Raw genomic sequence first — 23,923 nt, 5'->3', positions numbered from 1 at the left:
AGTTTTCAACTTTTAAGTTTAGTTTACCTCATACATCTCCAATCTTCATTTATGAACTATAAAAGAAAATTACATGAATTAAAAAAGAAAACAGAACTTTTACAGCATAAAAGCGATAAATTTATAATATGAAAAGGTAGAAAAAGATCACCTATAATATTATCATCTAGATAACACCTACTATTAATATTTCTGACAGTATTTTACTGTAATAGTTTTATTTTATTTTATTTTATTTCCTTTTTTTTTGGTGTGTGTGAGCAAGATTGGCCCTAGCTAACATCTGTTGCCAATCTTCCTCTTTTTGCTTGAGGAAGATTGTTGCTGAGCTAACATCTGTGTCAATCTTCGTCTATTTTATGTGAGATGCCGCCACAGCGTGGTTTGACAGTGGTGCTAGGTCTGTGCTCAGGATCTGAACCTGTGAACCCCAGGCTGCTGCCAACTTAACGACACTATGCCACCAGGCTGGCCCCCTATTGTATTTTTTTTTGTTGAGGAAGATTGGCCCTGAGTTAACATCTGTTGCTTATCTTCTTTTTGCTTGAGGAAGATTGTTGCTGAGCTAACGTCTGTGCCAGTCTTCCTCTATTTTGTATGTGGAACACCGCCACAGCATGGCTTGATAAGTGGTGTGTAGGTCTGAGACTGGGATCTGAACCCATGAACCCCGGGCCGCTAAAGTGGAGCACGTGAACTTAACCACTATCCCACAGGGCTTACCTCATGTGCTTTTAAACATAGTTGTGATCATATTTTGTCTACAACTTATAGCCTGCTATTTTTGGTTAGCATTGTAGTGTGAACTATTTTCCATATTATAATTGAACTTTTTTGAATTATTTTTAATGGATGGTATGATATTGTATGACTTTTATGCATACCTGTTTATTTAGCCATTATTATACATTTTAATTATTTACAGTGTTTTCGCTGTTGTAAATAACTCATAGATCAGTATCTTTTGTGAGTAAAGTTATTTATTAAGAATTATTTTCTTTGTATAGATAAAAAGAAGCAGAATTACTCAAGAGATCAAAGGCTTATTGCCAAGTTGTTTTCTAAATCCTTTTATTACCACTGTCCATATGTGAGAGTGTCTACTTCAGAGTAAGTTGTCCTACAATGGGTAGTCTTTTTTTCCCTTAAGTATTTGATAAGTAAAAAAAGATATACATTTAACACTTTTTTATGGAGTTAATGATAGGTTACAATCTTGTGAAATTTCAGTTGTACATTAATGTTTGTCAGTCGTGTTGTAGGTGCACCACTTCACCCTTTGTGCCCACCCCCCACCCCACCTTTCCCCTGGTATCTGCTAAACTGTTCTTAGTCCATAATTTTAAATTCCTCATATGAGTGGGGTCATACACAGATTATCCTTCTCTTGCTGGCTTATTTCACTTAACATAATTCCCTCAAGGTCCATCCATGTTATTGCAAATGGAATGATTTTGTTCTGTTTTACAGCTGAGTAGTATTCCATTGTATATATGTACCACATCTTCTTTATCCATTCATCTGTTGCTGGGCACTTAGGTTGCTTCCACATCTTGGCTATTGTAAATAGTGCTGCAATAAACATTGGGGTGCATAGGACTTTTGGGATTGCTGACTTCAAGCTCTTTGGATAAATACCCAGTAGTGGGATGGCTGGATTGTATGGTAGTTCTATTTTTAATTTTTTGAGGAATCTCCATACTGTTTTCCATAGTGGCTGCACCAGTTTGCCTTCCCACCAGCAGTGTATGAGGGTTCCTTTTTCTCCACAACCTCTCCAACATTTGTTAGTATTAGTTTTAGATATTTTTGTCATTCTAACGGGTGTAAGGTGATATGTTAGTGTAGTTTTGATTTGCATTTCCCTGATGATCAGCGATGATAAGCATCTGTTCCTGTGCCTATTGGCCATCAGTATATCTTCTTTGGAGAAATGTCTGTTCATGTCTCCAGCCCATTTTTTGATTGGGTTGTTTGATGTTTTGTTGTTGAGTTGCGTGGGCCCAGGCGACTCGGCCCCCACTGCAGCCTTGGTCCTTCCTGCGGGAGCGGGCGGAGGTGCCGGGTGTCCGTGTGTCCGCTGGCCGCATCCTCAGTGCACCTGCTGTCTGCTGCCCTGTTGACGTTTATGTGACTGGCTCCTACCTTATGGTGTGCGTTAGCGCTACATCCTGCGTTGTGGTTACGTTCTGCCCTGTTGGTACTTTGTGCACTGTCGTTATTTTGGACGTTCTGGTTACTTGGTACTTTGTCGTGACGTTCCACACTGTCGTTCCATATTGTTACCTTGTATGTTGTGGTACTTTCTGCCCTGTCCTGACATTCTACGTTTTGTCGTGTGGAACCGGCACCAAGACTACAGAAGCCAGAATACTCACCCCCTCACCCGATTTTTGAAGAGAAAACTTTCCGGTGTCCTCTGCAGCTTCAGTATGTTTTCTCAGCCTCTAACGAGCAGGGGAAGCTGGGGCGGGCAGACCCCTTTGTTCCCAGTGCGTTTTCAGGGAGGGAACAGCTGCTTGGCTGCATCTGGGTCCCAGGCTGGGGCCTCAGCGTAGAACCCGCTCCTCCGCGAGGAGCCTGTGGCAGGTCCCCTTTAGTCGTGGGCGGGCAGGCAGGCTTTGCTTCTGGGGAGAGCGCCACCTCCCCGCTGTGCGAGCGCTGGCAGGCGGCCCCAGATCTGCCCCAGATCGGCTGTCCTTGCTGACCTGTTTGTGCCCTGTGCGTCCACACTGAGCCACAGCCGGGGTCCCTGCAGACACCGCCCCCTGCAAGGCCTCCCGCACCCTCAGCAGCCTCGCAGAGAGCTGCTCCGTCAGGGCGCGCCAGCTGTCCCCTCCCACCTGCACAGCCGCCGGCCCGCCCGCCCGCGGGAGGGGTGGCCTGCCACCCCTCCTCCAGCCATGTGCCCTCCTCAGCCTGTGGAACGCGCGCCGCCTGGGCCGGCCCCCACAGCGCCTGGCCAGCGACGCACGGAGTGCGCTGAGCCCAGCCACCCCAACCGTCCTGCCGGGCGCAGCTGCCGCCCCGAGCCCAGCGGCCCCAGCCAGGCCCAGCCCCGAGAGCAAGAGCCAGAGCGAGGTGCCTGGCCCGGGCCCTGGCGGCCCACGCGAGCCGACATGCGGCTCCACGAGCCGTCGCTGTGCCAGGACCCCAGCCTGAGGCAGGAGCTGGCCTCACTGGCCCGCGGCTGCGACTTCGTGCTGCCCTCCCGCTTCAAGAAGAGGCTCAAGGCCTTCCAGCAGGTCCAGGTCTGCCGCATGTCACCCCCCCGGCCCACCCGGGTCCCTCCCGAGTCCCTCCCTGGTGTGGGGGGGGCGGGGGCTGCTCGCACCCACCCGTGCAGGGAGCGTGGGTCCCGCGTGAAGTCGCTGGGAGAGCTCCTAAGAGCTCGCCCGTTGCTGGAGTTTTGGCGGCAGGTGCCGCGGTGTGGCCAGGATGCAAGCCCCCAGCGCGTGGACAGGTTCTGGCTCGGGTGGGGACCTGACCCTGTGGTCCCGGTGGGAAGCCTGGCCCATGGTCACGGCCATCTCCGTGATGACACGGCCCTGTGGGACGCCTGGCCTTCTCGGCCACATGGTGTTTACTGGGCTGTGGGGATCTGCACACATGGGCCGGGCAAGTGGATGGCTCGGTGCTGATAGTGAGTAGTTGGCGTGTAGACACCCTCTCCATGGTTGTGTGTGCTCGGAGGAGTAAGACCTGCTGTGTCTACACCTTGGACGTGTTACGAGTTAGTTTGAGGGACCCAGTCGTTTGGAAGCATCAGACAGCCCGTGATCCCCAGAGTCTGTCTGTGACTCGAGGGGTCTCCGTGGCATATCTTGTCCTCGCCTCAGCTCTGGGCCGGTGCTGGGGGCAGGGCCACAGGGCTTGGGGCCGGGGCTCCTGCTCCTGAACGCCTCACCTCTTGCAGTTAGACACCCGCACTTTTTCTGTAGGCCAGGACTTAACGTCCTGTTGTGGCCAAAAAAAATGACATCCAATCAGACCGGGCCATCTGGGGGAAAAAAAGACCTGCCTTCTGCTGATATTTTAATGGGAGTTTTTCTGGGATCATATCTCAGCTTTTACACAGCTTGGGAATTTTTCCTGTCTTGTGTCTTCCAACTTCTGAAGTTTTGTCTGCAGCTGGGGAAGGTGTGAGTCTGTCCCTAGATTTTAAGGAAAGTGCCTGCATTTGGAGACCCAGGAGTGGAATCTGCCCCACGCGGGTCCTGCTTTGACGATAGGAAAACAGATGTGGGGCAGTTAGGGTTTCTCCTGATGGTCCACTGGGCTGTGTGGGAGACCCGGAAATCCCTCCAGCCTCGCCCAGGATGGTCGTGCCTGGGGGCCCGGCTCCCCACAGAGCCCATGCAGGAAAGTCTGCATTGCTTTAGGGCTGCTGCTTATCAAATGAAAATCACTTTTTGGGAATCAAACTTTATGAATTCATTTCATGGGAAGTTGTTTCTTGTCACAGAAAACATGTCTCAACCTTGCTTCTCAGCCGTGACGATGTGCATTGCGTAACGTGAGTGCTCCCTGGGCTGCAGGCGGTGGACCAGTGGGTCTTTCTCATGGGGGTTGTGGGAGGAGCAGAAGGAGAGTTCTCCTGGCTCCTTTCATCCCAAGATGTTGGAGGGCGGATTCGGGACACAGCCTTGGGGGGGTCAGCAAACATCTTTGGGAGAGGCTGGGGGTAGAGGGAGAGGCTGGGGGTGGAGGGAGGGAGGTGGTGCTTCAGCCTGACGGCCACGCCACCCGCTCAGTGGGCCCCCCTGGCCCGGAGCAGAGGACCCTGGGGCACGGCTGTGCCGTCCACAGTGGAGCCATCCCTGCTCCCGCCTCCCATGTCCACCCGCCCACCCTGCCCAGGGATTCTCGGGCCTTCTGGGCGCCGAGCAGCGCCAACTCCCGGTGGTCACTGCAGGCTCTCTCAGGCCCAGGACATGCTCGGCTCACCCCGCTGGAAGGGGTCCTGAGCGTCCTGTACCCCGGGGGTCCCATCACCCACTCTCCACAAACAGGCTCAGGCACAGTTGACGGGCGCCTCTGCTCCTCCACTCTGTCACCTTGCTGTGGGCCCGGACACGCTGTCCAGCCTCCCTGCAGGGTCCTTCAGGGCACACAGACCCCGCTGAGCGTCATTCCAGACCCCAGTGTGGCCACCCCCTGGGGACAGTCCTGGACTCTGAGCTGACCTTCCCTCCCTGGGGTGACAGCGTGGCCTCCCAGCTCTGCCTGTCCCAGATGGCAAGTGGGCCACAGTCTGGGGTCCTAGTCTGGGTGGGGTCACAGTACCCTGCAGGAAGGGTCATGAATACCCCCTTTGATCCACATTCCCAGGACCCTGGCAGCTGGAAGCGGCCCCTCTGTCCACTCGGCTGTGGATGCAGGTTCCCCTCACAGGCCACTCCAGAGCCGCACACACGCCCCCTTGGGAGCCCGTCCTGTGGGGCAGGTGCAGAGCCAGGCTGACAGTGTCCAGGCCGGGGACCCCGCTCAGCCGGGCTCCCCCATCTGTGTCAGTGTTGGGAACACAGCTCTGCTCCCTCCTGTGAACGCGGCTGGCCCAGCAGCCTCCACAGTGAGCCCGGCCCCTCCTGTGCTGGAGGGAGATCCTTCGCACGAACCCGTGTGCAGGGCCTGGCTCCCCCGTTGTTGTCTTTGGCTCCCCTGTGTTAAACTTTGACCTCTGGCTCCCATCTGTCAGCGTGGAGTGTCGTTCACGCGTTTAGTTGGCGCACCTCCTGCCAGCTGGTGTGGAGGGTCCACGGGAGCCGAGGAGAAAGCTCGCGGCCCACAGGGGCCTCCTGTTGGGTGCAGCATCTTTGGGGCCTGGGCTCACCTGGAATCCACAGGCTGTCCCCCTGAGCTCCCTGGCCCCGTCCAGGGCCCCGTCCCGGCCTTGCTGCTGCATCCGGTCTCAGACGGGGCCGCCCAGGACGCTGCTGGGCTTGGCCGCTCCGGCCCAGCGTCCCTGCCTGGCCTGCTCTCATTCTGCCACCTGTGCCCTGTCCTGGCCCGTTGGAGTCGGAGGGACCCATCTGATGTCCCAGCACGTGCCGTCTGACCCCTCTGGGACCTGACCGTCCGAGGCTGGTGTTGGGAGGTGTGACCCCAGAGACACAGCTGGACGGATTTCTGCTGGGCTCCCCCACACCCTTCTGCGGGAGAAGAGATGCCTTTGCTTTATCCCAGGGCTTGGATTTTGGTCGTGGGGGCACCGCTCCGCCGCACTGTGTGTTCTGGGAGGCCCATGGGCGAGTCTGAGGTCCCAGGAGTGGGGTCGAGTCAGGGAGCAGGCGGCTGGGGCCCTCTACAGAGGTAGCTCTCCGTGAGGCCGTGCCCCTTGATCGGGGCTGCAGGGGGCCTGCGTGGGGCGGGGCGGGTGGGAGCCCAGGCAAGAGGCTTGGGGACCCGAATGCCCCTTGGTCGGCTGGTTGTCATTTTTTAAGAGGCCTGAGCCGTACTTTAGGACTCTCCTTTCACACACACACGTGTGTGTTTTTGCCACTTTTGTTCATTCCAGTCATCTGGCCGCGTCCCCTGGAGGTCGGGGAATGCGCCCCACGGTCCCTGCAGGACCTGCTGAGACCTGTTTTGCGGCCCAGGAGGTGGCCAGCCCCCAACGGCGTCCTGTGTGTTGGAAAAGAATGTGAGAGCTGCAGCTGTGCTGGGGCCGCATCTATTTCTGTCCCGGAGATTAAACTTGTAAATCTCCCGTGTCTGCAGCAGGCTGTTTGTTTCTCGTTGTCCAGTCAGCTCCGTCATCGCTCCGGGGAGCTGGGCCCGGCCTCCCTGGGGGCTGGACCTCTGCTTTTCCCTGCAGCGTCTGCCGTGTCCGTGTGGGGCTCCTGGGGCCGGCATCAGCCAGCTCTGAGGCATGTCGTTTCCCCTGGTCGCCTGCCCTGACGCGGTCCCTGTCTCTCTCTAGTACTGTCCACACCTCCACCTCTTGTGTGCACGTCAGTCCAGCCACCCCACGGCCCCTCTACCCTTTTCCGTCTTTTGAGAAGATGTTCACCCTCTGCACCCTTACGTCTTATGTGTGTCTCTTGTGAATAGACACGATTCTCTTTTTCCTTCTGATCTTCATCTTTTAACTGTGCCGTTTGTCTGTTTCCACGTGTTATGACTGTTCGTCCATCTTGGTTTATTTTCGTCCTGTCCTTTCTTGCCTCCTCTTTCTCTTTTCCTCTCCTACTTTGGAGTATTCCCTTGCTCCTAGCTGACTGCTCATCCTAGAAATGGCCACTACTGGATTTTTCCAGGTGAAAAATTAATACCTTTGCCTTCCAGCTCAAAACACTCAGATGGGGGCTGGCCCAGTGGCGCAGCAGTTAAGTGAGCATGTTCTGCTTCAGCGGCCCGGGGTTCACCAGTTCGGATCCCAGGTGCAGACATGGCACCACTTGGCAAGCCATGCTGTGGTAGGCGTCCCACATATAAAGTAGAGGAAGATGGGCACGGATGTTAGCTCAGGCCCAGTCTTCCTCAGCAAAAAGAGGAGGATCGGCAGATGCTCAGGGCTAATCTTCTTCAACAAAAAAAAACAAAACTCTCAGACACTTCCATTCCATGACCCCATTCATTTTATACTGCTGTTGTTGCCTTCGGAGGGTTTTTAAAAAGAAATAAAATCGCCGCCTTATGATGATTCACACAGTCAGCGTGTTGAGATTTGCCCCCCATACGCCCCTTTCCTGCATCTCCGACCTGCGTCAGGAGCACTTGGCTTCTGCCTGACGCACGGTCCCCCGCACATCCTGGACCAGCGTCTGCTGACAGTGGCCGGCTCGCTTTTGCTTTTCTTCCGTTTTGGTCTCAAACTGTCTCCATGTTGGTTTTGTGTGGCAGACACCTCCCGGGAGGTGGCGTTTGGGCGAAAGGGCAGCCGCTCTCCTCCAGCTCTGGCCCCTGCATTTCTGTCGAGAAGCTGGCTGCAGGGCTCCTGGGTCGCTCCTTTGGAGACGGTCCCCTTTTCTGTTCCGTTCCGTCTCCTTGTGGCAGGTTCTGAGGATCTGCCGCTGTCTTGGGTGTTGTCCAGTCTCGTCGTCCGGTGTGCAGTGTGGGTCGCTCCAAGGACTCCTGCTTGGGGTTCCTTGGGCCTCGGGTCTCAGGATGTGTCTCCAGCTCTGCAGCTGCAGGCTCAGCACCTGCGTCTCCTCCCTCCCGGGGCACGAGTCCCTCCCAGCTGTGCTGCTCTGCTCTCCAACCCAGAAAGCAAGTGTGTTTCCTGTTCTTCTGGACGTTTTATTTGGGGCTGTCTTAAGTCTCCTCACTCTTGCATCTTCAAGCCTCTCCCTGTCTTGATATATGAAGCGTGTCGGCTCTCATTCTCAACAACGTCAGAGTCCGGAGTCTTTGCCAGCCCAGCTGCTCCCTGCTTGCCGGCTCTCCCCCATGGTGCCTTCCTTTCATGTGTGTTTGTGCATTTTGATCATGAACGCCTCACTTTCCTTGGAACTTGGGGCGTTTTCTGAGTCCCGAGTTGAGGATGGTTCACCTCAGCACATCTTGCTGCTTCCGGGCACTGCTGATCTGTGGCAGCCTGACGTCGTCGGCTGGAGGGTTTGGGGACCAGGCACAGGATGTACATTTGGTTTGCACACTTGACTGGGAGTCTGCTGTGAGCTCTCGGGAGCTTCGCCACCACCCCTGCCCGCAGCCCCTTGATGCAGCACCAGCTTTCAGGCCTATGATTGTCCTTTCCTTCCTGGGGTCAGAGGTTGGTGGGGATTTATTTCCACTTCATTCTTCTCGCTGCAGGGGCAGCCCCCAGGATCCCGCTCAGGGGGCAGACTCCGTCGAGGATGCTGGATGTTGCCTCCTCTCCCCGAGCTCTGCAACACTGTGAGGTGACGGTCACTTCACCCCCTTGAGTGCACTCCCTGAAGGCAGCGCCTGTCCAGCCTCTCCTGGCCTCGCTGGGTGCCCCTTCCCAGCGTCCGTGCCCTGAGAGTCCTTCCTCTCTTGCCAGTCCGTGAGGCACTCAGGAAGATGTTTGTCAAGTGCTCTCCCCAGCATTTCCAGCTGCCTTCCTCAGAAGGGCTGGTCCGGGTACCTGGGTCTTGACAGGGCCACAGAAAGAGCACACATGTTAGCATTTACTTCTCCCTGAGTCGATCCTGCAAGTCCAGCACCAGAACTGGGTCATCCAGTGTTGCGCTGTGCCTCAGGGAGTGAGTTGGTGGGAGACGCTTGCTTCCCCATGAGTGTGAGAGACATGGAAGGTTCCAGGCTGGGAGAGACTCACTGTGGACAGAGGGAAACAGAGTCATGTGGCCAAGTTCTCTGAGGTAGCAGCTTTCCGAACACAGCGAAAGGTGTTTTCCTTTCAGGGGAGCTCTTTGGGATGTGCGTTCCATCACTGCATATTGCTGGGGGCCTGCTCTGTGCCAGGCACTGGAGGGTAGCTGCACCTTCTAGTTGGGATGACAGAAAAGCCTACAGAGCCTGACTGGGATGACAGTACCTGTGAAGGGGCGGCAGGTGGGGTGGGATGTGTGTTCTGTCAGGGATGACCTTGTGACCCGGGGTGATGGTTCCTGTGAGGGGGCAACAGATGGGGTGGGATGTGTGTTCTGTCAGGGATGACCTTGTAACCTGGGATGATGGTTCCTGTGAGGGGGCAGCAGGTGGGGTGGGATGAGTGTTCTGTCAGGGATGACCTCGTGACCTGGGGTAACGGTTACTATGAGGGGGCGGCAGGTGGGGTGGGATGTGTGTTCTGTCAGGGATGACCTTGTGACCTGGGGTGAGGTTCCTGTGAAGGGGCGGCAGGTGGGGTGGGATGTGTGTTCTGTCAGGGATGACCTCGTGACCTGGGGTGATTGTTCCTATGAGGGGGCTGCAGGTGAGGTGGGATGTGTGGTGTGTAGGATGACCTTGTGACCTGGGGTGATGGCTCCTGTGAAGGGGCAGCAGGTAGGGTGGGATGTTTGTCCTGTCAGGGATGACCTTGTGACCTGGGGTAACGGTTACTATGAGGGGGCGGCAGGTGGGGTGGGATGTGTGGTGTGTCAGGGATGACCTTGTGACCTGGGGTGATGGTTGGTGTGAGGGGACGGCAGGTGGGAGTGGGCTCAGGCGGGGGGTGTTGTGTTGTCTATTGATGACATGCTAGTGGCAGGTGGGATCTGATCATGGTCTTAGATGAGGTAAGGCAGTGTTTGTGGGGCGCCTGGGAACAGTAGGCACAAAGGCCCTGAGGTGGGCAGTGACAGGGGCAGTCATTAGCGCCTCCACACACCCGCTGTGCCCCAGGGAGCTGTGGTGCAGTGGTTCTCAAACTCCTGACCCAGGGGACCGTCCTCCTGTACCAGCGTGTTGGTGGAAGGGACGTGTGGCACCCTCAAGGGAAGCCCTCCTGCTGGCAGCAGCCAGTGTGGCCATGCGGGGTGTCTGCAGGGCGCTGTCAAGAGCACCAAAGACCTGTGGTTGTGTCTTTGCCCCTAAGTTTGTAGCTGTCTCCCTTCCTCCCTCCCTCCATCTGCCAAATTCCCCCCAAATTCCCCCCGTCCGCATGGCTCTGACCACAGGGGCCGTCTTTCACTGCGCAGCCCATGTGGGCGTCCTCCCTCCACCATGGTCAAGCTCCCCAGGCAGTAAGCTCGCTCGTGTCCCACTCTGCTCGTCCTGTGCCGCTGTCCAGAAGGTCATGTCTCATGGAGCTATGCGTGTGTCCTCGGGGCCAGGCCTCAGGGCCTGGAGCAGAGGAAGACAGGAGCTCTGCTGTGTTCCAGGGTCAGAAGGACCCGGGCTGCCGCACGAGGCGAGGGGTTCCTGGAGATCAGCGAGCTGTGTGTCCACCCCCAGGAACAGACACACGAGCTGAGGCAGAGACAGGCCCTCGCGTGGCAGCCCTGGGCGTGGAGGCCTCATGCGTGTGTGTGCGTCTGTGTGTGTGTCTCCATCGCGACCAGCAGGCCCTTCCCCGCCAGTCCTGACTGGGAGGCCCATTTGGCTGTTGGGCCCCATCCCCTTCCTGTTCCTGCCCCTGGAGACAAGCGGACCAGCAGACGGTGGGGGATGGAGAAGGAGGAACAGGTGACTGAGACGGTGCCATCGCTGTCGTGGGAATCTCTGCGCCATGTGCTCAGGAAGCGGGTAGAAACCGTCAGATGTGGTTCATCCCGTGCAGTGTGAATACTGCCTCCTAGAGTGCTCAGTCTTTGCAGCTTCGGAAGACACGTTGGCGCGTCTCCACCCACAGAGGTTTGGTGAACTTGCTCCTGACGCGTGGTTTCTGCCCCTTGCGAGGCCCACACAGGACCTGGGGCTCCCCGTGCCCTTGGCCCAGGCTGGCCCCTCTGCCCGGGTGGCCCATCAGCTTCTCCCTCTCGGACTGCGGCCGAGCCTGCATCACGGGGGCCCGGTGTCCATCCTCCTTGGAACTGGCCCCCCATGTCCTTCTCTATACCTCTGGCCTCTCCTGTTGTCCGAGGCCTCCCCGCCCAGCAGGGCCATGGGAGGGTCGATGGGCCACTGTACAGACCTCAGACGTTGTCCCCGTGGTGCCGGTCGTTCTGAGTTCGTGAGCACAGGGCACGTGCTCAGATGTCATAAAGTAGCTCCCAGTGCTGCCTTGGACCATCTGTTAGACCAACGAGAGAATGAAGCCGACTACAAACGTGATCTAAAAACTCCCGTGTGGTGACAGACGTCACAAAGTAAATAAAAAGACGTGGGGCCTGGGGACGGAGGACAAAACTCACAAAGCCGAAGACACGTGCCGCCCTGGGAATGGTCAGAGGAGGAACAGAAATGACGGCACAGCGTGGAGTAGAGAAGGGGCAGGGAAGATGGTGTCCTTGCCTTTTAGACAAATGAGGAGATGCTCCACCTGGTTCAGAGTACGGTGGGGGTGGAGCATGATGCCTGTGTGGTGTCTTAGTTCCCCCAGACGGCGGAACCTCAGTTTGACAGCGCCCTCTGCTGACGGGGCAGGAGGGAATGCGGTGTCGGAGATGGTGGTGGCCCCCGGAGCTCCTCCCGCAGGAGCACGTGGACGAGCCACACTCTTGCGGTGCTGAGGCCGTGCCGGCTGCCTCCCTGTGCTCCCATTCAGATTGGGGCCTTTGTAAGCTTCTTGCACTCGCTCACCTTTAAACAACGCAGGACAGGCGCCTAGCCCGTGGTGGGGACCGCCCACCTTTAGGACTGTGGTGTGTGCAGACACCAGCACCAGGGACACCAGGCCCCCAAAGCCCCCTCAGGAGGTGCTCGCATGTATCCTCACGCCTAGGACAGGAGCCACGAGCACTCGCTGCTGCTGCTGCTGCTCCACAAAGGGGCATGCTGGCCTCCCGCCCTCCCCTCACGTGTGGTGGCGGCCGGGTCACCGCGAGGTCACCAGGGCACAAAGGCCACGTTACTTCCCCAGGCAGAGCCGCCAGGACCCCAGGGCAAAGCCTTGCTCGCGGATCCCAGCCTGGATTCGCATCTGCGTAGACTGCGGATTCATGAGGAGGTCTGGTCGCCACGCGTGACTTGTGCAGATGAAGACAGACTTCCTCGTGAGTGTCCAGCGAGGTTCCAGAGCTGTCGCTTGGCAGCCCTTGGGCAGGAAATGTCCCTATGTCTCCACAGGAGGGGGGCACAGATAGTGGGCGTGAGCGACACAGGGCCTGACACCACATGTCCAGGACGCCCCAGTGAGCCCACCCCGCTGCTTTCAGGGCTTCGTGTGGTGGAGTCAGCATCACGCCGTCGCCAGCTGGAGTGTGCCTGTGGCCATCCAGGGGGAGGAGGGCACCCATGGGGACGCTCGGGCCAGCCAGGGGGGCGAGGGTGAGCCTCGTGGTGGATTGCTGTGCACTGACAGCCGCAGGAAGATTTGATTTAAGTTCTTTGTCACGTTCTGTCCATTTTGTCAAAGTCCATTTCTCAGGACCGGCCTGAGTATTAACTGTGTAACGGGTCTGGCAGAAGCCGGCTGACACGGTGACAGCAACCTCGTTTTCAGGAATCACACCTGGTCGTAGGCGAGAGGCCGAGCAGTGTGTCTGCATGGAGGCGTAGCAGCGCTGTCATCCCTCTTCCTTGTCCTTTCCCAGGTGACCAGGTGCGCGGCCTCCTAGCGCTGACCAGCAGCGAACGACGTCCCTGTGACTTAGCAGCCCAGGGGTCTGTGTCAGCCCAGCCATGGACTGGGGAGAAGGCACATGGTTGACAACGGCTCCAGAACCAGCCCAGGGGCAGCCACCCCACAGTGTAGGTGCCCTGCCCTCTGCCTGGAGCGCCAGACTCCTTGTGCCTCAGTTTTCCCACCGTGAATACAGGATGCTGGTGGCACGTCAGTCACAGATTGTCCTGAACGCGGCAGTTGAGTGAGATGGCTCATGGGAAGATGTGGTCGGTGCTCAGGAAACACCAACACCGTATTGCACAAAGGTACAAGGGCAGCGACTGTGGCCGACAGCTCAGGGCATTGGGCTCGCAATTCATTCCGCCTCGCGGGAGAGAAGAAAAGAGAAAGACGGGAAAACGGAACCACCGCCACAAGGCAAGGAAACAGGCACTCAGGGGCCTGCCCCGGGGGCACAGCAGTTAAGTTTACAGGCTCCGCTTCGGTGGCCTGGGGTTCGCGGGTTCGGATCCCAGGCGCAGACCTAGCACCGCTCGTCAAGTCACGCTGAGGCGGCCTCCTTCATATGAAGTAGTAGACGATTGGGACAGATGTTAGCTCAGTAACAGTCTTCCTCACAAAAAATTAAAAAAATGAAAAATGGCCCTCAGTCTTTGTTCCAGAAATCGAGGGGAAAAGTTATCTTCCTCAAAGCGAATCGTGGGCACCCCCAGCAGATCTGTTGAACCGAACCCTCTCCTTCCAAGGAGGCAGCTCTGGGTGTGGCTTCCCCTCCCGCCTGTCCCTGGGCCACGGTGGGTGTGGTTTTGGCTCAGTGCTGCTGTGCAGGGCTGTCACATCAGGACTCAGTGATTCTGACACTGTAACCCAATCCCCGTGGAACAGGACATCCCGGGCTGGGAGGAGGGGGATCAGCCTGTGTCCCTGGGTGCTGACTCGGGCCGAGTCTCGTGAAGGGTGGGCCCGAGGTCATCGTCCAGCCTTTGCTCTGCTCTGAGGCTTAGTCCACAGTGTGGTCCTCGTGCTTCCCACCGTCCATGGCAGATCCACCTCGCTCAGCACAGCCGGCCTGCAATAGGTGCCGGAACCTCAGGGCCGCCCTTTGCAGCCTCTCCTTTCTGATCACCGTGCCGTCCACATCTGCCTCTCGGCTCTCAGCACTGAGGTGACCCTGCGTCAAACCCCTGACTGTTTTATTTGCCCTGTTGTGATCACAGGGCTCATTGTCGTGCGTCTGCAGGCTCTCCCCATAGCCCCCCAGTACAGCAGACTCAGGACAGCAACACCTCTGGACGTGTTGCTGTCGTCTGTGGGTCACGTCAGTGGGGCAGGACAGAAAGCGTTTACAAGTGACTCCTCCTCCTAGTGCTGGAGGGAAAACAGACAGGTGACACAGGGCGTCCCGGGACATGACTGAGGGGACGCGAGGCCGTCCCGAGATGTGACTGAAGGGGACATGGGGCCATGCTGAGACGTGACTGAGGGGATGCGGGGCCACCCTGAGACATGACTGAGGGGGACATGGGCCCCTCCCGAGACGTGAGTGAGGGGGACGAGGGACCGTCCCGGGACGTGAGTGAGGGGATGCAGGGCCGTTCTGAGACGTGACTGAGGGGATGCAGGGCCGTCCCGAGACGTGACTGAGGGGGACGTGGGGCCATCCTGAGACGTGACTGAGGGGACGTGGGGGGCCATCCCAAGACATGAGTGAGGGGGACGTGGGGCCATCCCGAGACGTGACTGAGAGAACATGGGCCGTCCCTGAGATGGACTGATGGACTGAGGAGGACACTAGCCGGTCCCAGAGGCTGCAGCTGGGTGGTGAAGAGGCCCCCGTTGCAGGACGAGATGTGTAGGACACCCGCAGGTTTCAGTGGGGAGCCGTGTTGACTGTGTATCCTGGTGGCAAATTGGTAGTGCTGTTGGTGTCTGGTGTTCCAGCCCCTGGTCCCTGTGGCATGAGGCGGTGGCTGCATGAGCTGTGCTCTGTCACTCGGCCTTGGGGAGGGTGGCTGACATGTGAGTGCCCCGTGGCGCATGGAGGGGACCCCCCACCTGGGCGTTCGGGCCTGCTGGCGGTGCCATTCCTCTGGGTAAGAACCACGATGTGCCCGGTCACTGGGCCGGCCCTGAACCCTCTGTGGTGTTTCCTCGGCCTGCTGTGTTGTGTGTGTGTCTCCTGCACGCTCAGGGTCTGCAGGTCCTATGTGGTCCCGTGGTGTCCCGTGTGCATTGGGTTCCCCAGACCTTGTTGAGTTGGGGACCCTCACAGTGCACTCTCCTGACCATCTGCCCACTCCCGGCCCCATCAGCCCCCGTGGCCTCAGGCATTGGGTTTTTGCTGCTCAGTCCAGTCCTTCTCCAGTAGGACGCTGGGCTGTTCCTGCCTCCTGAGACTGTGGCCTCGTGTCCCCAGCCCTAGAGAATGTAGGGTGTAGACCGGAGATGCGTCCATGGGCCAGACTGTGCCTCCCCGTCACTGCCCGTCGAGGCCGACCGGGTGCCTGGTCCTCGGCGGCCGTCTACGACCCGGCTCCCAGGAGCTGTTTCTGGCCCCAGAAGGCCTCTCCTGAGTCAGCAGGGAGATGCTGCTGAGTCCTGCTGGGCGACCGTGCCCACCGTAGTGGGAACAGCGAGCCTCATGGGCTCGGCCTCAGAGGAGATTCAGAGCCTCTCCCCCCTCGGTGCTGCAGACCCGGCCTGGGGCCAACTTTCGGCAGTCATTCCTTAACCGGGTCCACTGAACAGCTCTTTCTGCTTGGGGGCATTTTAAACAACCGTGTTTTATATACAGAGTCCCCCCTTCCGCCTGTAACGACAGCCCCACAGCAGGTCAGCTCCCTGAATCCCCGAGGGCACGTCCCGACACCACTGTGTCTTGGAAAGCATGTCAGGAGGTCAAACTTCTCCGAAGTAGTTGCTGCTGAAGGTGCTGGCTTCACTTGGGGTGGCTCAGCTGCCGTTCTGCCTTCTGGCGAGAAAGAGGCTGCAGGGCCAGATCCTTTCCCGGAGGGCCATCCCAGGTCAGGTGACAGACGTACGTCCCATTCTCCGGGAGGCACACGTGGGAACCAGCGACTGCAGGTGTGGGCCCCAAAGAGAGGCCACACCTGTCCTGGCTGTGAGCGAGCGCCATTGACGGCCCGCCTGGAGGACCCTGACCCCAGGAGGACTGCGGGGCAGGCTCCCCACAAGGACCTGTGCCAGCCTCCCTGGCAGCCTGGGCCGTCAGCTGTCACTGTTGCGGGGTCACACTGAGGCAGGGCTGGGGGAGGCTCAGCAGTGTGGATCAGTGGTATGTGACGCTCTCTTGTGGTGTGTGACCTTTCGGATGCGGGTGGCCTCATGGCTGGAGTTGGCCCCCAGGATTGTCTGGCGTTCTGTGCACATTGGGGTTCCGTGGCCCCGTGCGCTCACTTTGAGAACGGTGCCGCCCCTGTCTGTTACGGGTTCATGTGAGGACGATGTTTCCTGTTCCCAAGTCCTCACCACCTGTCTCATTTCTCAGGTCCAGACAAAGGAGGAGCCCCTGCCACCAGCCAGAGCATCCCCACCTTCTACTTCCCCCGAGGCCGTCCGCAGGGGACAGTGAACGTCGATGCCGTCATCGCCAAGATTGAGCGGACCTTCGCCCAGTTTCCGCACGAGAGAGCCACCATGGAGGACATGGGCAAGGTGGCCAAGGTGGGTGCCCTGCGTGCTGCCTCTGGGCAGCACCACGTTCACGGGTTGGTGCTTGTGTTCTGTTTTCAGGATCTGAAACACAGTGGAGACTCTGTATTAACGGTTGTGCCAAATATTGAAGACAGACATGCCTGTGCGTTGTTGCCCTCCCAGATGGAGCAGCGTTCACCTTTGCATTTTTTAAGCAACTGATCCCCTGAGGTCCAGCCTGGCCCTTCCTCTGCGCCCTCCTGCCCCCTGTCTCTCCCTGTGTAGGGTGGGTGCTAGTGGACCCACAGTCCATGCGCAGCAACATGTCGATTTTGAACTTAGCCTAACACATGATCCCCCGTGCATTGTCTCACCATTTGGTTTTGAAATTCGGTGGCATGTCTCCAGGCCATCCATGTTGACATGTGTAGACACATGTAGACGAGCACAATCGTGGTTTCCCACATCGCCTCAGCCGCGTGGGAAGGCTCCCGTGTAGCCGGCAGCTGGCACGGCCCCTCCTGGGTGCTGGCGTTGACGCGTCCCGCTCCCCCATGGATCGGGCTGCCTTGGGCTGTGCTCCTGAGCTCCGCCTTCAGGCCGCATTGGGGTGCTTGTGCTTCCCCTTTGCCCCTGTGCTTCCGGGGTGCTTTCTCTCTCTTCATCCCCACCCTCCCCTCTGGAATGTCTCTTCCTATTCTGGATGCTGACCCTCCGTCCATGTGTGTTGTGAGCAGGTTCTGTTCCACCTGCTGAATGGTTCACGTGCTTCCTTTTGCTTGCAGTTTTTAGGGCTTGTCCTCTTTTCTTGTTGGAACTGCTTTATTGAGATATAACTCTCGGACCACAGTTCACCCATTTAAAACGTACAACTCAGCACAATGCAGTGTATGCCCGGAGTTGTGCAGCCATAATCGTAGTCAACTGGAGGACATTTTTGTCACCCCTAAAAGAAACCCTGTACCCTTTAGCTGTCATCCCCCCTCCCCCACCCCCAACTAATCCACTTCCTGTCTCTGTAGGTTCGAGTATCCTGGACATCTTATGTAAACAGATCCATACCATGTGTGGCTTTTTGTGTCTGCCTTCTTTCCCTCAGCACACAGCCAGACCCGGGCGACACTGGGGGCTCGGCTCCAGGCCCCCACAACAAAGTGAATGTCACCATAAAGCAAGTCACACGAATTGTTTGGTTTCCGAGTGCAGATAAAAGTTAGGTTTATGCTATGCTGTAGTCTAAGTGGGTGATAGCATTATGACTAAAGAAAAGTGCATACCCTAATTAAAAAATACCATATTGCTAAAAAATGCTAACCAGCACCTGAGCCTTCAGCAAGTCATCTTCTCTTTGCTGGTGGAGCATCTGGTGAAAAACGCAATAAAGCAAAGCGCGGTAAAGCGAGGAGCAATAAAGGAAGTGCTTTATTGCAAAATAAAGCAAAAATACAAGTGAGCCTGTGTTTTCAAGGTTCGTCTGTATTGGGGCGTGTGTCAGTGGCACGTCCTTTCAGCGTCCCGTTGTGCATTTATCCATTCATCAACTGATGGACGTCTGGGTTGGCCCACCTTTGGGCTGTGGTGCACAGGGCTGCTGGAACACGCGTGTGCGAGTCTTGGTGTGCAGGTGTAGGGTTCTCTCAGATATACACACCTAGGAGTGGAATTGCTGGGACACATGGCGACACCATGTTTAACGCTTTGAGGAGCCACAAGACCATTTCCCAAAGCAGCTGCCCCATTTTGCATTCCCACCGGCAGCGTAGGAGGGTTCCGATCTCTCACACCCTCGCCAGCACTTGTGTCTTGCTGATTGTAGACAGCGTGTCCTAGGGGGCACGAAGTGTCTCCTGGTGGTTTTGACTCGCATTTCCCTGAAGACTGTCATGTTGAGCAGCTTTTCATCTGCTTATTGGCTATTTGTGCATCTTCTTTGTAGAAATGTTTGTTTAGATCCTGTGCCCGTTCTTTAACTGGATTGTCACTTTATTGTCCAATTGTAAGAGTTCTTCATATATTCTAGATTCAAGTCCCTTATCCAATACTTGGTGTGCATTTTTTCCCATTCTCTGAGTTGTTTTTTCTTTTTTTTAATTATATGTACTCAGCACCTGAAAAACTGAGAATTGACCTGAGTCTTTTTTAACCTTTTCTTTTTTGCTGAGGAAGACTGGACCTGAGCTAACATCTGTGCCAGTCTTCCTCTATTTTGGATGTGGGCTGCTGCAACAGCATGGCTTGTTGAGCGGTGTGTAAGTCTGTGCCCAGGATCTGAACCCACCAACACTGGGCCACTGAAGCAGAGTGTGCAAACTTAACTACTGTACCACCAGGCTGACCCCTTTTTTCAGTTTTTGATAGTCTTCCATGATGCCAAAAAGTTTTTGTTTGTTTGATAAAGTTCACTTTATCTGTTTTTTCATTTGTTGCCCGTACTTTTGCCGTCATATCCAAGAAATCATTGCCAGATGCAAGGTCATGAAGATTTGCTTTTGTTTTTTCCTGAGAGTTTCTAGTTTCGGCCTTTACGTCTAGGTCTTTGATCCATTTTGAGTTAATTTTTGAATATAGTGATGCAGCGGTCAAACTCCATTTTTTACGTCTGGAAATCCAGTTGTCTCAGCACCAAGGCTGAAGAGACCATTCTTTCCCCGTCCAGCGGCCCTGGCCCCCTTGTTGAAAATCAGTTCCCCATAAATATGAGGGTTTAGTACTGGATTCTGATTCTAGCCCTTGACCTGTCCTTGTGTCTTTATGCCAGTTCCACCCTGTCTTGATTACTGCTGCTTTGTAGTCGGTTTTGAAATGGGACGTGTGAGTCCCTTCTCAAGCTTGTTTTGGCTCTCCGTGGACCCTTGCAACTCCTTATGGATTTTAGGGTCAGCTTGTCAGTTTCTGCAGAGACGCCAGCTGGGGTTCTGCTGGGCTCGCGTTGACTCTGTAGATCGGTGTGGGGAGTATGGCCGTCTTACTACTGTCTTCTCATCCGTGTACATAGGACGTCTTCCACTCATTTAGGTCTTAGTTTCTTTCGAAGATGTTTTGTAGTTTTCAAGTATAAGTTTTGCACATCTTCTGTTAAATTTGTTCTGAAGCATTTTATTCTTTTTGATGCTATTATAACTGGAATGCTTCTCTGAATTTTATTTTCAGCTTGTTCATTGCAAGTGTATAAAAATGCAATTAATTCCTGTGTACTGATCTTGTATCCTGCAGTCCTCTGAACTCATTTATTCGTTCTAATAGTGTTTTAGCGTATTCCTTAGGATTTTGTGTGTACATGATCATGTTACCTGCGGCTAGAAATAGTTTCGCTTCTTCCTTCCCGGTGTGGATCTGTTATTTCCTCGTCGCTCCCGACTGCTCTGGGAAGAACCTGTAGCGTGGTGTGGTGTTGATGTCCGAGAGTGGAGGTTCTTGATCCTGCCCTTGGGAAAAGCATCCAGTCCTTCACCGCTAAGCATGCTGTGAGCGTGGGTTTTCACAGATACCCTTTATCGGGTTGGGGACCTTCCTTTCCATTCCTGGTTTGGTCAGCGTTTTTATCAAGAAAAGATGTTAGCTTGGTCGGATGCTTTTCCTGTGTCTGTTGAGAGGCCCGTGTGGTTTGGTTCTTTATTCTATGGATGAGGTGCATTACGTGAGTTGGTTTTTCCAATGTTAAACCAACCTTGCGTTCTGGAGCAAATCCCACTTGGCCATCGTGTGTGGTCCTTTTTCTGCGTGGCTGGATTTCACTGGCTGGTATTCTGTGGATGGTTTTTGTGTCCGTATCCAGAAGAGATACTGGCTGGCAGTTTTCCTGTGATTCCTGTGTCTGGTTTTGGTATTAGGGTAACACTGGTCCAAGAGGAAGATCGGAAGTGTCCCCTTCTCTTCTGTTAGAGATCGCCTTTTTAAAGTATGTTTTTAAATTTTGTTTTATAAGTATGTAAAAACGTACATGGTTCCAAGGTCAAAACTCACAAACCAGATATATTCCCATAAGTCCAGAGTCTACCCCTGTCTGTTCAACTCTGCTCTCTTCCTCCCCCATAAGTAACAGTTTTCATAAATTTGGCTTATCCTTTATTTTTTAATATGAGCAAATACCTACAAATATACATCTGTGTATGTACACACATATTTAATTTCTTCCCTTTCTTGGATGAGAAGTAGCACGCTGTTCTATGCTTGGGTGTGTTCTCTCTGAACATTATGGGTGGCGATCACTCCCCATTGGCGAGGTGGCCCTCGCTTTGCATGTTCGTGTGGGAGCATGAAAGTGACCCCACGAGCTGAAACCTGTGTAGCTTTTCTACTTCTTTGGCGGCTTTCTCCGGGCACGGTTGCTGGGCGAGAAGCAGTGGGTGTCTGCTGTGGACAGTTTGGTGAGTTCCAGTGGGCCTGTCAAGCCGTCAGCACAGTCAGCATGATGAGCGTCTCCACTGGCCCCTAAACTCTGCTTCATTCTCATCCCTCCCGCCCCCAGCCCCAGGCTCCCTGTGGTCACTATTGATTAGGGATTTCTAGAATTGTACATAAACTAAATCATACTGCAGATACTTTCATTCTTTTTATGGTGGTAAAATTCACATAAAGTTCCACCAGCATTTTAACCATTTTAAGATGTACAATTCAGGGGCCTTTATTTCATAGACAGTGTTGCACAACCATTACCACTGTCTGGTTCCCGAACATTCACATCCCCCTACAAGGGAATCCCGGGTTCTGTAGCAGTCACTCCCCATTCCCCACGCCCAGCCCCTGGCAACCATGAGTCCCCTTTCTGTCTGTGGATTGGCCTGTTGTGTTTCAAAAAGATCTGGGCAAAAGTTTTGATACAAATGAAAATAAAACCAAACCCACCTTCCCTAAGCGTCATTTTTTAAGAACAGCCAGAGAAGTGTGATGGTTTGGTGCCTAAGCTTCCTTTCCTGCTGAAATTCTCATCCAGCCTGGCACCAACCTGAAGGAAATCACCTCACTCCTCATGCTCATCGCCCTTCCCTCTTGGGACCTGGGACCTTCCTCCCAGGACCTTGGGGTTAGGGGCTAATAATGGAAGTGAAGTCACTTAGAAAACACAGAAAAGCAACTTTAGGAGATATGTCACTTCAGGTAATCTAATCCCATCCATCAAACAAAATCTGCAAGTGTTTGGTGGTGAGGATGTGGTCTATTTTCCAGAAATCACAGACAGCTTATATTGCTTCCTGTGAAAACTTTTTCACCTCCTGTACAAGCTCCCATCCAACCCAAGTACGTTTCTTAAGTAGTCTCAACAGAAAAACTAACCTGAGAATGATTTAACGGGACTTTCAATTCTAAAAGATCCAGTGTCAAACGCTTTATGATCAACTTCCTTTGGCACCGCAGAGCCCACGGCCTCAGCACGCTCTCCCGGCTGCATCCTCTCTCTCATTGCCTTCTTCACAGCAGCGAGGCGACCCCCATCTGCGATCCCAGCATCATCATGTTTTGGTTCACTCGCTATACCCGAGACAACTTTTTCCTACAAAGAGAAATTATGACATTTACTAAAGCAACTCATTACCATCTTATAAGAAAAATGAATAAAGCATGCCTAAAATATTTCACACATCCATCTTATGCTTATCAAGTTCCTAGTATGTGCTAAACATGCTGGGGGTCAAAGGTAAAGGACAAAGTTCCTGCCCTCAAGGAGTTAGTTGTGGTTGTCGTTTAATGTAAACAAAGATAGGACCCTTCAACATGTCTAAAAACTGATGGAAAAGAGAGAACAAGGCTAAGTGATGGGATGAGAGGTCAATGACTAAGAGATCTGGGGGAATGGTTCCAAAGTACAGATAAAAGATTAGTTTGATTTTAACTGTTCAGTAGTCTTAACGGTGGCCTATAAAATAATGTAGGAGAGAAACACTGGTGGTAAGGGGCAGAATTACAAGGCTCCGACATAATGCTGTCTTGACACAGCCGTTATCTGCGTCACTGATGGTGTTATGTCCCCAGGACTAAGCACCCGATAAGAAATCGCACGGCAGGTCCAAATGTCCCAGCATCCTTCCTGTTTAACAGACTTGAAATTCATTCAATCAATCTCGTCACTGTCCTCAGGGCCTTTGTCATTAGTAAGACATTACTAACGTCTTACTAAGACATTACTTCATTAGTAAAATAAGGAGACTTCATTAGTAAAACAATCCTACAATAATCCTTTAATACTCTAACATCTTAAACTCCTAAGACAGAATTCAAAACAGAGTTTTTATTTGGATTACACAGCATAATAAAGTACCAGTTTAGAAACCTGATTTTACAACCAGAGGCATTTTTCTAAAATCTAAAAGAAAAAGTGGCAGGGCTCCAAGCTGGCTTGAGAAGTAGCAATTCTGAACCAAAAGCTTGGAGTTAAAATATTTTGGGAAAAAAATTAGTACTAATAGATAAGAATGGAATCTATCATGTCAACAAAGCCAATTTTACAGAGAAAATAGGAAATTTTACATGATAAAATTTGGGAAGAAGAGAGAGAGTCTAAGAGTCATTGTTCCTCTTTTCTACTTAAAAAGTTCTTTCATTTTGAAATATATCACGCACAAGAGTATAGAAAGCAGAGATGGCATAACCTGTGGGTTAAGAACATGGGTTCTGGAATGAGAAACCCAGCTCCACCCTGGGCACGTGCTCGAGTCTTCCTGGCCTCAGATTCCCCACCCGGGGATAACGGCACCCACCTCACAGGACTGTTGTGAGGATTAACTGAGTCAATGTGTGTGAGGGCCTGGGAAGCATAGTTGGCACATTATATAAATTATGTACTACTGCTATTATTACTGCAAAACAATGTATAGGTACAGTTTAAAGAATAAAACACACTGGTACATACCGTTACTTAGCAACTCAGAAGCTCTCAGGAGGACCAAATCCAATCTCAGCCCCACCTCCCCCGCCAGAAATAACCATCCTGAATTTTGTGTTGACCTTTCCTCACTCTTTCAAGACAATCAGGACATTGTAATAGATGACACGTTTTGTGAAATGAAAAACCTGAAGCTAAATGTTTCTAAAGCTTAAATTCATTAAAGTAAAAGTCTATATTAGAAATCCACAAATTTACCTGAAACACATCTTTGCTCGTATTGCTGGCTTTCTCCCATCCACACTCCTCAAGTATGGTCAGATTGTTGAATTTCTGGCGTAGATCCTGTATCTGTTAATAAATGAAGCACA

At 54.0% G+C, this 23,923-nt stretch overlaps 1 protein-coding gene across 4 annotated transcripts in view; it reads left to right on the top strand.

Moving 5' to 3' along the window:
* The first annotated feature begins 358 nt into the window (after positions 1 to 358).
* LOC139039787 (protein piccolo-like) overlaps positions 359 to 23,923 on the top strand; it is a 42,227-nt gene continuing 18,662 nt past the window's right edge. Inside the window, exons 1-3 of one of the 4 annotated variants that reach the window (XM_070503689.1) lie at positions 934 to 3,251; positions 16,587 to 16,762; positions 22,088 to 22,303. In XM_070503689.1, the coding sequence (XP_070359790.1) occupies positions 2,904 to 3,251; positions 16,587 to 16,670 (432 nt within the window). In that variant the 5' untranslated portion in view covers positions 934 to 2,903 and the 3' untranslated portion in view covers positions 16,671 to 16,762; positions 22,088 to 22,303. Of the gene's footprint in view, positions 3,252 to 16,586; positions 16,763 to 22,087; positions 22,304 to 23,923 lie in introns of those variants that run through there. The other 3 variants (XM_070503690.1, XM_070503688.1, XM_070503687.1) reach the window with 3 other exon arrangements.

This window comes from Equus asinus, unplaced genomic scaffold (genome assembly GCF_041296235.1).
Source record: "Equus asinus isolate D_3611 breed Donkey unplaced genomic scaffold, EquAss-T2T_v2 contig_617, whole genome shotgun sequence".
Classification (NCBI taxonomy): Eukaryota; Metazoa; Chordata; class Mammalia; order Perissodactyla; family Equidae; genus Equus; species Equus asinus.
This window is presented reverse-complemented; position numbering and strand designations above follow the sequence as displayed.